This window comes from Ochotona princeps, chromosome 15, assembly GCF_030435755.1.
Source record: "Ochotona princeps isolate mOchPri1 chromosome 15, mOchPri1.hap1, whole genome shotgun sequence".
Classification (NCBI taxonomy): domain Eukaryota; kingdom Metazoa; phylum Chordata; class Mammalia; order Lagomorpha; family Ochotonidae; genus Ochotona; species Ochotona princeps.
The window spans coordinates 178960-191826 of record NC_080846.1 but is presented as its reverse complement, the minus strand read 5'-3'; the positions used below and the strand labels follow the sequence as shown (position 1 = coordinate 191826).

The 12867-nt window shown below is 59.4% G+C and overlaps 2 protein-coding genes across 2 annotated transcripts; one reads left to right on the top strand and one right to left on the bottom strand.

Annotated features, from left to right (window-relative positions):
* Positions 1–12: 12 nt before the first annotated feature.
* CIMAP1B (ciliary microtubule associated protein 1B) lies at positions 13–1645 on the bottom strand. The gene is made up of 7 exons (XM_004589697.2): positions 1497–1645; positions 1137–1277; positions 854–1057; positions 654–758; positions 452–573; positions 231–371; positions 13–128 (listed from the first exon to the last, which is right to left on the bottom strand). Exons 2-7 carry the CDS (start codon positions 1243–1245, stop codon positions 48–50), a joined length of 762 nt encoding a protein of 253 aa, XP_004589754.1. The 5' UTR covers positions 1246–1277; positions 1497–1645; the 3' UTR covers positions 13–47.
* A 6978-nt stretch (positions 1646–8623) lies between these two features.
* KLHDC7B (kelch domain containing 7B) lies at positions 8624–12219 on the top strand. The gene is made up of 4 exons (XM_058673721.1): positions 8624–9788; positions 10052–10206; positions 10418–10573; positions 10766–12219. The coding sequence occupies exons 1-4, from the start codon at positions 8776–8778 to the stop codon at positions 12217–12219; spliced, it is 2778 nt and encodes a 925-aa protein (XP_058529704.1). The 5' UTR covers positions 8624–8775.
* Positions 12220–12867: the final 648 nt, after the last annotated feature.

Sequence of the window (12867 nt, the reverse complement as noted above, 5' to 3'; positions counted from 1 at the left end):
AGAGGACACGCGGGTGTGCCCAAGCTTTATTGAATAGTCGGGGTTGGTCAGTTGTCCATTTTGGCCAGGGTGGAGGCCAGGTAGTCCGAATGCCGGATCCCGAAGCTCCAGCCGCGAGGTTTCCGAGGCTGTGGGCCGGGAGATGCCGCTGATGCAGACTTTGGCACCGGGGCCGCGCGCAGGGGCGAGGACCCGCCCCCTCCGCCCCTTGGCACGGAGCCCCAGGCCACCTGGTCCACGTTGTAGGCTGCTGGCCCAGGGTTCTGCGTACTGTCTTGGGGGACGGATGTGCGAGCCAGCATCGAGAACTGTGGAGCCCTGGCCTTGTAGACGCCGGGATTCACCACGTGGTAGGCACAGGGGCCGGGGGTCTGCGAGACAGCGGAGTGGGGTCAGCCGGGTTCGCCTGCTGACCCGGCCTCCTCCGTCCGCGCCCTGGACCCTGGCCCACCTTGCTGAGGTCCTCGAAGCAGCTGCCCACCGCGCTGCGCCCGTAGATGGAATATGTAGGAGCTGACACCTTGCCGATCACGCGCGGACCCAGGAGCGAGGGCACAGAGTAGGCGCCCGGGCCTGCATGGAGCCGGCTGTCGGTCAGCGACGCCTGTGGACAGGCTCGGGGCCTCCCGCCAGGGGTAACCGAGGAGGTTCACCTGGGGTCTGCTGCTCCACGCAGACGCCCCAGTTCCGGGGGGCGATGGTGTGCCGGGGCGCACAGGGGTAGGTCGCGTTCCCTGCACGTTCCGGGAAGTACTTGCCTGCGAGTCAGGCGGAGGGCGTTGGGGAGGGGGATGTTTGTTGAAATATCCCTAGGGGCTCGGATGGGCGGGACCAGGGCCTCGGGGGTCCTGACCGGGTCCTGGCGTGAGGAAGGGAGCCGAGTCCCGCGGGCGGCCGAGAATGGAGTAGGCGGGGGCACAGTCCAGGCCACGCGCGGTCATGTGAGCCGGCACAAGGTGGCCGGGCCCCGGGCCGCAGGTGGGCCGTTGCGTAGGCAGCCGCGCGCCGAAGGTGAAGGCTGGGGCTCGAGGCCGCGACGGGTCATGCAGGAAATAGCCTGCGAGGGTGCGGCGTCAGCTGCCTGCCCTCCCGCAGTCCTGGCCTTCCGCCCCGCCCACAGACCCCTGCCCCGCTACCGGTGTTGGGCGGCAGCTGGTATTTGGGCCCGGGGCCGCTGTAGAGCGCTGCGATGGGGCCACGCGGCCGGTGGGGTCTCCAAGGCCCGACCCAGGCGTCCGAGCCCATTGCGCGGCGGGGGCGCGCAGGGCCCGCAGCACCTGCGGACAGAAGGTGGCCGCCGCAGCCCCTCCACCCAGAGCTCGGGGGGAGCGCCCTGGCCCGGCTCCCCTGCGGGCCGGCACCGCCAAGGCAGCGACGCCCCAGCCCCGTGGGGCCATTTCCGCCCGCTCCCTTCTCCCCACGTGTGCGGGATCAGCCTCGGACTAGGGAAAGGGATCCCCGGGGTAAGGATGTTGGCACAGGTGGAGTGCACTGACCTGCGTGGTGGCTCCTGCCTGGGGACCGACACAGAGGCGCTGCAGGCGCAGGCTCCTGAGTCCCGGGCCCATTGTGTGTCTTCTCGCTTCCTGGCAACCGCCAGACTGCCCCGCGCCCTGGTCCCTCCGCCAGCGGGGCGCGCACAGGCTCCTGGGGCGCCATGTCCTGGCTCTGGACCAGGCAAATCCGCGATGAAAGGAGTGGAACCCACGTGCTGCAGGAACATCTGTTAGGCCGGGAGCCTGGTCCAGGTACTGGCTGAGGAGGTCACAGCTGGAAAGGGGTCCCTGCTGAACCCCACAATCATGGGTTTCTTTTTCCCAGAGACCTGACCAGTGTGAGAACGCTGACTCGGGCCTGGCAACAGCACCTCTAGATCTGGCTCCCTGTCCAGTACTGCCCACCTCGACTGCAGGAAGCTCCTAACTTTGTATCGGCTCAGTTCTAACCATTGCAGCCATTTAGGGAATGAAGCAGCAGGTGGAAGACCCCTCTGTCTCTGTTACTAGCTGCCAGGGTCCGTGCAGTAGGTGTGAATGACACAAAGGTGTGAAGAGAACAGCTCCCTGCATGGCAGGGCCCAGGGAGCTTCCAGCTGTTTGGCAGGGCCCAGCGGATTTCTCTCTGACCACCTTGATGCAGTCTCACCACCCTTTTGCATGGACACTCAAGCACCCCACTAAGAATCCTGTAATCTATTGAGGCATTGTTTGCCCCTGTGAGATGGCTTTGGCAAATAATATCAGCTTGAGAGTTAATGTTACTGATAATGTCTTGGTGAGTGAGCCTTTAACTGCACACAGGAGTACAATCAAGCCCATGCTGTTTCCAGACACCTTATTGTGTACCTACCCATTGTCCTGAAATCTGGCCTGGACATTTAGCATGCTTTCTGGGAAATGGCTTGATAAGAATTTTACAAACTAATGGAAATGATGGGAGTATGGGTTAAAACTGCCATGACAAAAAATATAGCTACTGGGACCCTAAAAGCTATCTTGTTGCTGGGACCCTAAAAGTTATCTTGTTACTGTGACCCTAAAGGCTATCGTGTTACTGGGACCCTAAAGGCTATCCTGCTAAAGCAAAAAATATAGTTACTGTGACCTTAAGGGTTAGCCTGTCCTTGCAACTCTTTAGAACATAGAAACTGTAGTTGCTTTAGCTGCTTTCATAATTTCTAACTAGAGGAAATATAGGCTGATTTCACTAACATCACAAAGATATACTTTTGATTATTGTTTGATCACTTATGAGGTTGTAGAACCTGCAGTTGTAGAGGAACTTAATGTTTGAAACCTTTTGTCTCAGGTCTTTGTTTTTTTCTCTTTTGATGTATTCCTCACATTAAGTGATGGTTAAGTTGTAGAATAAGAATTGTAGTAAGAGTGTATTACTGAATACGATATGTTGCCTACTGAGAAATTCTTGGCTGCAATGTTGGAATGGATAATGCCCTGTCTTAAGGTGAAACAATTTGTAGAATTATCTTTGGAAACACTCACTTGTCAATTGCAGAATTAAAACTTAAATGGAGTAAACTTGGCTCATTGCTAATTACAATTCTTTCCGCCGTTATAACTCTTGCTTTACTTGTTCAGATAACAAACTGTGTGAGCTTGCTGACCTAATGGCCTTTAGTGCCAATGGCCCGTAATCCCCATACACCAAGACCCCGGACTTACTAACCCATACATAATTCAAGGTAGGGGCCTGGTTGTCACAGGTGGCGCCAAGGTTAGAGCCCAGACCTGAGGAGAGCGGATGAAGACTGGCAAACCAAGATAAGCAAGGAATGTGGGACCCTTCCTCAATCATTTCTCAAGAAGTTGTAAATTGTGCCCCCCTGAAGCTATGTCAAAATGCCCCTAAAAGAAAACTTTGTACTGCTTCTGTATAAATAAAGCGGACAGCTTTCTTGCAATGTCCACAATCATCAAGGAATCCTAGTGGTCCGTCTCTCCTTTCTTTCTCTCTTCTTCTTTCTACGCCTATCTCACGCACCCTTCTCGAGCTCCGAACTCTCGGCTGGAGCTGGACTCCGGCAACTAGCTTTCAAGTAAAAATAAATCTTAAACAAAAAAAAGCAGTGCAAAGGATACATACAGCAGCTAGTTGTAGAAAGACGCATGAGGAGGTTAGAGGCCAGAGGGGAAGAGGGAAAGACCACAGAACTCAGAACAGTGTCGTGGTGCAGTGGGTGAGGCCACTGTGGGGGTGGACTGCTCCCAGTATCGTAGTGTGGAGTTGGGGTGCGAGGCTGGGTGGTGGGGACTGACTCGTAACAGAAGTAGTGTTAAAAGGTTATCAGGGATAAAAGGTTATCAGTGTCTAGAGGTAAGGTTAGTCACACATATAATAGTAGTGCTGAGCGGTGTTAGGGCAGCTTTTCAATTGTTAGCATAACCACTATATTTGCCTTCTGTAATCATTGGTTGGCTTTGTTGCACAAAGAAAAAGACCAATGCCATGATAGGTCTCAGGTGGGAGAATAAGCCTAAATTTCATTTCACTCCAAAGCTTCATTTCCCCAGAGTGACGGAGCGGGCAGTGGAGAACCTCATTAGGGAACTGGGCCAGTGACTAAGAGGGAATGACTGCTGCTGGAGACATCTTGTACGTGACCAGGAGGGAATAAAAACAGTCTGCAAGAGACAGGCGGGGTCCTTGCCAAGACTCCCCTGTGTTGGATGAGACTTGGGCCCTAGGTCGAGCCAGCAATAAAGTTTTTTTGCTTTTGCATTGTTGTGTGTGGAACTCCTGTCTGCAGTCCAGGGATTTTTCCGGACCAAACAGTAGGGCCTGGGATCAAGCTGGTCCTTCCTATTGCTTCTGGCGCAGGTCATTGCCACTGTGCCCTAGAAACAAGGGGGGTGACTGCTGGAGCTCCCAGCTCCTGGCTCCGGCACAGGTCCAACCCTGGCTCTGGCACAGGTCCACACCGACCCAACCCTGGCTCCAGCACAGGTCCAACCCTGGCTCTGGCACAGACCCAACCCTGGCTCCAGCAAGCCCAGCCCTGGCTGTTTCGGGCATTTGTAGAGAGGATTACTGGATTCCATTTTTCAAATAAAAAGATGTAATCGCACACATGCAGGTGTAGTTGCACACAACATGCGCACAGTCGTACACCCCACAGCTACACTTGCTCAGGATCATCCCTCTGAGAAGGGGTCTACTCATGATGACAGCCTCCACCTGCCAGCTGCTGGGGCCGTGTAAGTGAGCTGACTCCATCTCACATCCTTGCGTTGTGGTCTGAGGTGAGCAACACCCTCCAGGCTGTGCTGAGGACATCATCATGTCTCCATCATTGAGTGATTGTACCAAAAAATAAGAGTGAGCCCTGGCCCTTGCCAAGCCGTCAGGGACAGGAGCCCCCTGCTGCCCTCAAGCTAGTCAGGATCCTCAGGTGCTCAGCTTACTAGCTGAGTCCTCAACGTGGGGCCCAGGACAGTGAACAGGAGTAGGAGTGCCAGGGATCCTGTGGGTTGCAGACCTGGAACAACAGTCCACTGGCAGAAAGACTGCGAAATGCCAGGGCAGGCACATCCTGGGGCAGCTATGAAGTGGCCCTTGGCAACCTAAGCCCTGGTTCACAATGAGCTGACCTTGTATGTGCCAGGGCTACTTGCTGCCTGTATATACACAGGCCCTCTGTAGGGTGGGGAGGGAGCTGGCCAGAAAAGGCTCTGCAGGTTGGGCTGTGCTGTGCTGGGCTGGGCTGGCAGCCCTGAGCGGCTGAGCCAGCCCATGATGCTGTGTCTCAGAGTTCCTGGTGTGAGAATTACAAGGTGCAACACACAGACAGCCCCAAACACCCCAAGGTGAAGGGATGGAAAGGAGATTCTTAACCTCAAGCAGGGATCAGGACAGCAGCAAGAGGCCTCCAGTACTGGGGGGAGAGCGCGGAGCTGCAGGGGTGCAGCCAGGAGATGCTGAAGGCCAGTACTGGGGGAGAGAGCGTGTAGCTGCAGGGGTGCACCCAGGAGATGCTGAAGGCCAGTACTAGGGGAGAGAGCGCGGAGCTGCAGGGGTGCAGCCAGGACACACTGAAGGTCAGATGGCTAGAGGCAGCAGGGAGTCTAAGAGTAGAGGGTCCGTGAGTAACAGACGCTGGGAGACAGAAAGTTGTTCATTCAGGGACTGAGTCAGGAGTTCCAGTGAGGAAAACAGAAAGACACGACACCAGCACAAGGTGAGAGGATGGTGAGGGCAGGCCACACCTCACCTCCACACACCTCCACACCTCACCTGCACACCTCCACACCTCACCTGTACTCCTCCACACCTCACCTGTACTCCTCCACACCTCACCTACACACACCTCCACACCTCACCTGTACTCCTCCACACACCTCCACACCTCACCTCCACACAACTGCACACCTCACCTGTACACCTCCACACCTCACCTACACACAACTCCACACCTCACCTCCACACACCTCCACACCTCACATGTACACCTCCACACCTCACCTCCACACAACTCCACACCTCACCTCCACACAACTCCACACCTCACCTGTACACACCTCCACACCTCACCTGTACACCTCCAACACCTCACCTGTACACACCTCCACACCTCACCTCCACACACCTCCACACCTCACCTGTACTCCTCCACACCTCACCTGTACTCCTCCACACCTCACCTGTACTCCTCCACACCTCACCTACACACACCTCCACACCTCACCTGCACACCTCCACACCTCACCTGTACACCTCCACACCTCACCTGTACTCCTCCACACCTCACCTGTACACCTCCACACCTCGCCTACACACACCTCCACACCTCACCTGTACACACCTCCACACCTCACCTGTACACACCTCCACACCTCACCTGTACACCTCCACACCTCACCTACACACACCTCCACACCTCACCTGCACACACCTCCACACCTCACCTACACACACCTCCACACCTCACCTGCACACACCTCCACACCTCACCTACACACACCTCCACACCTCACCTGTACTCCACACCTCACCTACACAAACCTCCACACCTCACCTGCACACACCTCCACACCTCATCTGTACTTCTCCACACCTCACCTACACACACCTCCATACCTCACCTGCTGGTCCTCACTGTGTCTATCTCTCTGTGTCCCCTCACAGCTCTCCAATCTCTTGTGCTCTGTGCACTCTCTTTTATCGCAGGAATCGACACTGGGGGTGCCTGTCCTGTCTGTCCAGGAGATGTTTAACCCAACTTGCTGGCCTGTGTCTGTGAGGCTCTAGAGCAGGTGACGTACTCTGCTGGGGTGCCCTAGTGTCAGCTTTTGACCCCTGATTTTTGCAATACGTCAGGTGGGCACCCACCACCAGAGGGCGCCCTGGCACGTTGCAACACCTGGCCTGTGAGCCCAGAGTCCCCTTGTCCAAAGAGACTATTCCCTTTCAATTTTTTATCTGTCATTTATACAGAAATTTATTTGAGTTAGAGCACGTGAGAAGCCTTCCACTGTTGGTTTTCTCCCCAGGTGGCCACAGTGGCCGGGGCATTACCTGGGACTAGATCAGAATGGTGGGGAAGGTTTGCTCCTGCCACGCTGGGACTCAGCATCCGACTCCCGGCTGTGGCATCTGTAGGCATCCCAGTCTCTTGTCCTCTGGCTGGCACTGGGGAGCCAGCTAAGTTGGGGGGTGCAATGGCTGGTGGAGCACTTCTAGCTGGGGCCCTTACTGAGGTGCAGGTTGGGGTGTCAGTGCTCTTCCCAAAGGCCTTTGGGCCCCAAATTTAATCAAGATGCAGAGCCTGAGACTGGAATATAGAGGCACAAAAGCCCCTTCTCCAGTTAGAGGTCCCCTCGAGGCCCAGTTCCTCCCGTAACCACTCTGTCACCTGATAGTCCTGGGTGAAGCTGGAAGGGGAACAGATCAGGTGATACATGAGCCTGGCACAGCACGGGCTGAATGCCAGGGACACGGCCTGGCTGTCCCCAGTGTCCTGGACCCCAGAGGGAGGACACAGCCCCCCCATTTCCCAGTGGTTCTGTCTTGGGTCTGGGACTCCACATTCTTTCTCACACCTGGGTCCCATCTGACACCTGTCCCAGTGCGCATTCCTGACGGGAGCTGTGGGGAAATGCCAGGGGGAGGGGACAAGGCCCTCCTTAAGAGCTTACAGTGGCAACCTCCACGGGCACCCAAATGGTCTCCAGGGCCAGATGCAGGGGCTGGGGGTGGGACTGGCACTGGGGCTGAGGGGGGATGGGGCTAGAGGGGCTGAGGGGGGCTGGGACCCAGGGGGGATGAGAGGGGCTGGGGCTGAGGGGGGATGAGGGGGGCTGGGGCTGAGGGGGCTGAGGCTGAGGGGGGCCGAGGGGTGCTGGGGCTGAGGGGGGCTGAGCGGGGCTGGGACAGGAGCTAAGGGGAGGCTGGGGCTGAGGGGGCAGAGCTGAGTCCTAGGTGCAGACTTTTGAGGAAGTTGCTGAGGATTGCAGAGGCACAGGGGTGAAAGATTCCATTCCTGGAGGTTCCAACCACTGGGAACTTGGAGTGGGGTGGGGTAAGACTGAGATGCGACTTTGAGTTTGCTCATTTTCCCTCCTGGCTTGATAACTGTCCCTTTGGGCCCGCGTGGGAGACCCGGAGGAGGTTTCTGACTCCTGGCTTCGGATCAGTTCAGCTCTGGCCTTTGCTGTCACTTGGGGATGGAAGATCTTCCTCTCTGTCTCTACTCTCTGTGTATCTACCTTTCCAATACAAATAAATAAGTCTTTAAAAAACAAAATTGTCACCTTTAGGGAGCGAACTCAAGGTCAGCAAAATGCAGATGAGGCTGCTGGCAGGCGATGGGGCCTGTCTCCCAGGTCCTGGATGCAGCATACCTCACATACCTGGAACCATCCCTTATTGCGGGGCCTCCTCTCTGCTGAGATCACCTCGGCTGTGTCCCCTGGGTCCCCACCGGCCCACCCGCCCACCAGCCCACTGGTCCCCCGCCTCCAGCCAAGAGCGCTCAGGTTTCTGGTAATCCAACAGGGTTGCTTCATGTTGCTGAAGCAGGCGATAGCATCTCCCAGATAACCCTTCCCTGCTGAGCCCCTGCCTGGACCCGAGCTAGTGGAAGGACACGCCCCCTCTCCCCGCCGGATTTGGGGTGAGACTGTGCCAGGTGGCCAAAACACCTCTGGTGACGCGGGACCTGCTGCTGTGGACTGGAGAAGACCCCAACCCTCCAAGGCTTTGGAGAACAGGACCACCCTAAGGGGGCAGCAGAGCAGGGAGCCCTGAAAGCCTGGTGCCATGAGCCAGGGCACGCTGGAGGCTGGCGGCCCCCTCTGGGGCTGGGACTGGGACGCTGACGATGACTGGGAAGGGGCCGTGCTGGCTGTGCTGGCCCTGGCCGTGGTGGCTGCCACTGCCCTGGCTTTGCACTGGTTTGGCCCGCAGGATCAGCAGACAGCAGGACCAACGACCCAGGCAGCGGGAGTCGGGCCGGCTCTACACCTCAAAGCCCAGGTCAGTGGTGGCCGTGAAGCTCGGAGCCCAGAGCAGGGGAAGCCAGGCCCACCAACATGCAGCCACAGCAGTCCGACTGCAACGATCCCAGCTCAGGGCTGCGAACCCCCGGGAGGCGCGGTGCTGCACCCTCAGGCCACGCTCCGCAAAGGGGCCTTGGGCCCGCAGCAGAGCCCAGCCAAGGAGCCCCCCGGACCAGGCGCCGATCTCCCGGGCAGGGACACCCGGGCAGCGGGCCTGCCGGCCCCGGTCGTGATCCACTTCACTCCTCGTGAAGTGGAGGCGCAGCTGGAGGCGGGAGGTGGCCGCGAAGGCCTGGAGCAGCGGGGGAGAGGCCGCAGTCGGAGGCGGCAAGTGGACGCCGGCTCCGGAGACAGAACCCGCCGCCGACCGAAGCCAGATCCGCTCTGCATGGGCGCGGTGCCCAGCGTGTGGGATGTGGTGGAGACGTCGGCCTCTGCAGGCCTAGGCACTGCCCCCCGGGAGCTGTCCCAGGGCCGCGCCCCTCACTTGGGGGCCGGTGAGCTCGGGGGCTCCGGGGAAACCTGGCCCTGGACGCCGCGTGCGGTTCCTGGTGGTGGTGGCGGCGGCGGCAAACCGGCTGCGAGCTCCTTGGAGGGGCCACCCCGAGACCACCTGCCCTCACCCCAACAGCCGGACAAGGCCCAGACTAAGGGTTTGGAAAGCGCACACTCCGCGCTGGGGCCGGCGCCTGTAGGCACAGAAAAACCTGGGGCGTCCAGACAAGGCGGAGGCACGCAGGAGGGCCAAGCTCCCGAGCCGTGGGATGCAGGAGGGTCGGTTTCCAGCTGCGCCCAGTCTCTGCCGCGTGGCCCCAAGGCTCACCTGCGCCCGCGCCTCCTGCCTGCAGCCAGCACCCCCTCTCCAAGCCCTTTGCCACGGGGAGTCAGCCAGGGCTCTGATGGGGGTTATCTCCAGCCAGCACCAGCTCCAGGTTCAGCCTCAGCTCCAGCAGCACTCCAAAAAACCCTCACCTCCAGCCGGTCCCTGACCCCAGCCTCACCCCCAGCCCCAACCTCAGCCCCAGCCTCACCCCCAGCTCCAGCCTCAACTGCAACCCTAGCCTCACCTCTAACCCCAGCCCCAGCCTCACCCCCAGCTTCAACTACGACCCCAGCCTCACCTCCAGCTTCAACTACGACCCCAGCCTCACCTCTAACCCCAGCCTCACCTCTTACTCCAGCCTCACTCCAAGCCCCAGCCTCACCCATAGCCTCAACTGAGACCCCAGCCTCACCTCTAACCCCAGTCCCAGCCTCAGCTGCAACTCCAGCCTCACCTCTACCCCCAGCCTCACCCACAGCCTCAACTGTGACCCCAGCCTCTCCTCTAACCCCAGCCTCACACACAGCCTCAACTGCGACCCCAGCCTCACTTCTAACCCCAGCTGCATGCCCTGCCCCAGTCCCTGTCAGCGGACCCAGGCCCGTGCCTCAGGAGGCCCGTGTGGCTCTTTCCAAGGGCTCCCAGGAGAGACAGGTCTCAGCCAGCTGGGGGACCCTCATAGCCATGGTCCTCAGAAGCCACCCCTTCCCCAAGCAAGAGAAGCTCCCAGGAAGGGGTTCAAGGTCAGCACCTGTCAGAGTCTCTGCATCTTCTGAGGACAGCCAGCTGGCTTGCTCTACTCAGGGGTCTGTGCTTACACTAGGGCCAGGGATGGCCACAGAGGCCGGCAAGGGGGGCCTGGCAGGAGCTGAGGGTGAGCCACAGCCAGGAAGCTTCAAGACTAACAGGGCCTCCCCCCCTTGCCAAGATGCCCCTGAGGAGAAAAGTTCAGACTCACAGCCTCCAGCAGCGCTGCCCAAGGCGCCCTCCCAGCCTGGCCCTGCCCTAGGGTCCCAGCCAGTGTCCCAGCCAGTGTCCCAGCCTGGCACACGCAGCCTCTGTGAACTCGCCCAGAGCTGTGAGCAGGAGACGGTGGGGCAAGGGACTTCGGGGTTGTCCCCGGGGCAGGCAACAAAGGAGGAGGCTGTCACACAGAAGCAGAGAGAGGCCCGCAAGCTCCTGGCCTTTCTGCAGAGGCCTGGCAGCTGGGGGGTGGCGGAGGGGGTCCGTGACCCCTGTACCCTGGAGCCAGCCAGGGCAGCGGCTCTGCGGCGGCGGCTGGACCTGGGCAACTGCCTGGATGTGTTGGCCTTGGCCCAGCGGCGTGGGGACGCCAGCCTGGCCCGGGAGACCTATGCCGTGATGAGCAACAACCTGCTGCACGTGCTGGGAGATGCACAGCTGTACCGGCAGCTGAGTGGGGCTGACCGCCAGCGCATCCTGAACCTGCGTACTGGTCGGGGTCGGACTGTGCTGGGCGTCCTGGTGCTGCCCAGCCTCTACCCGGTGAGCCGCCTCAGCTCTGGCGCTGAAGAGCCTGCCCCAGCTGGGCCCACGCAGCTGCACGTGTTCAGCCCCCAGGAGAACTCGTGGTGGCCTCTGACCAGGGTGCCTGATGAAGCTCCGCTGCGGGGCTGCGGCCTCTGCACCATGCATAACTACCTGTTCCTGGCGGGCGGCATCCGCGGCTCAGGCACCAAAGCCGTCTGCTCCAACCAGGTCTTCTGTTACAACCCACTGACTGACATCTGGAGCCAAGTCCGGCCCATGCAACAGGCCCGGGCACAGCTCAAGTTGGTGGCCCTTGACGGGCTGCTCTACGCCATCGGGGGTGAATGTTTGTACAGCATGGAGTGCTATGACCCACGCACAGACGCCTGGACCCCACGGGCCCCGCTCCCCGCGGGCACCTTCCCCGTGGCCCATGAGGCAGTAGCCTGTCGAGGGGACATCTATGTCACAGGGGGACACCTCTTCTACCGCTTGCTGCGATACAACCCAAGGAAGGACTCATGGGATGAGTGCCCCTACAGTGCCAGCCACCGGCGCTCCAGTGACATGGTGGCACTTGGGGGTTTCCTTTACCGCTTCGACTTGCTGCGGGGCGTGGGCGCAGCGGTGATGCGCTACAACACTGTGACCGGCTCCTGGAGCCGGGCAGCCTCCCTGCCCCTGCCGGATCCTGCCCCGCTGCGATGTGCTGTGCTGGGCAACACCATCTACTGCCTCAACCATCAGGTCACGGCCACCTTCACAATCTCCGAGGGCACGGCCCAGTTCCAGGCTCAGGAGCTGCAGCCCTTCCCCCTGGGGAGCAAGGGGACCCTCAGCCCCTTCTTGCTGACCCTGCCCTCCAAGGACCCTCTGCAGACTTCCCTCTGAGACCTCCCAGCTGCGAGAAGGCCTGGGGAGCAGCCAGGATTAGACTTTGCCCCTCTTCTGTGTGTGTAGGGAGCACTTTGGTTCCCTGGAGTCAGGGACGAGGAGGTGGCTCACAGAGGAGCCTGGTTTCTGTCAAGGGGAAGAAACAAGCTCGGAAAGTGCCCTCACCAGGGTCTACCCAGACCTGCTGACACTGGACTCCCCAAGTCTGTGAGGCTGGTCCTGCCATCAATAGCTCCTGCCCACGGCCCCAACTGGGCTCTCATCCAGCCTGGCCTCCCCGACCTCCATCACAGCGGAGTGCTACCAGGGTCCTGTCCTCACGAGCTGTGTGAATTTCAATGAGACCCTCAACTTCCCTTGCTCCTCGTCTACAGGGGGGTAAGGGGAAAAGCAAGCTCGTAACTTGGGCCCCCAGCCATGTCAGGACACTGAGCTCGAGTCCAGCTTGTGCTCACCTGTGCCCACTCCAGGGAGCAACTACATCTAATGGACACTGCTGCCTGTCCAGCCAGCAGCCTCACCCTCCCAGGCTGGGAACTCGGCTGTTTCTGAACTGCTGGCCCACACAGCTGCACCAAATACAAGTGTGACTGATGCAAAGCGTCTGTGTCCGACTGCTGTTTTGTTTACAAGGCTGACACTCGG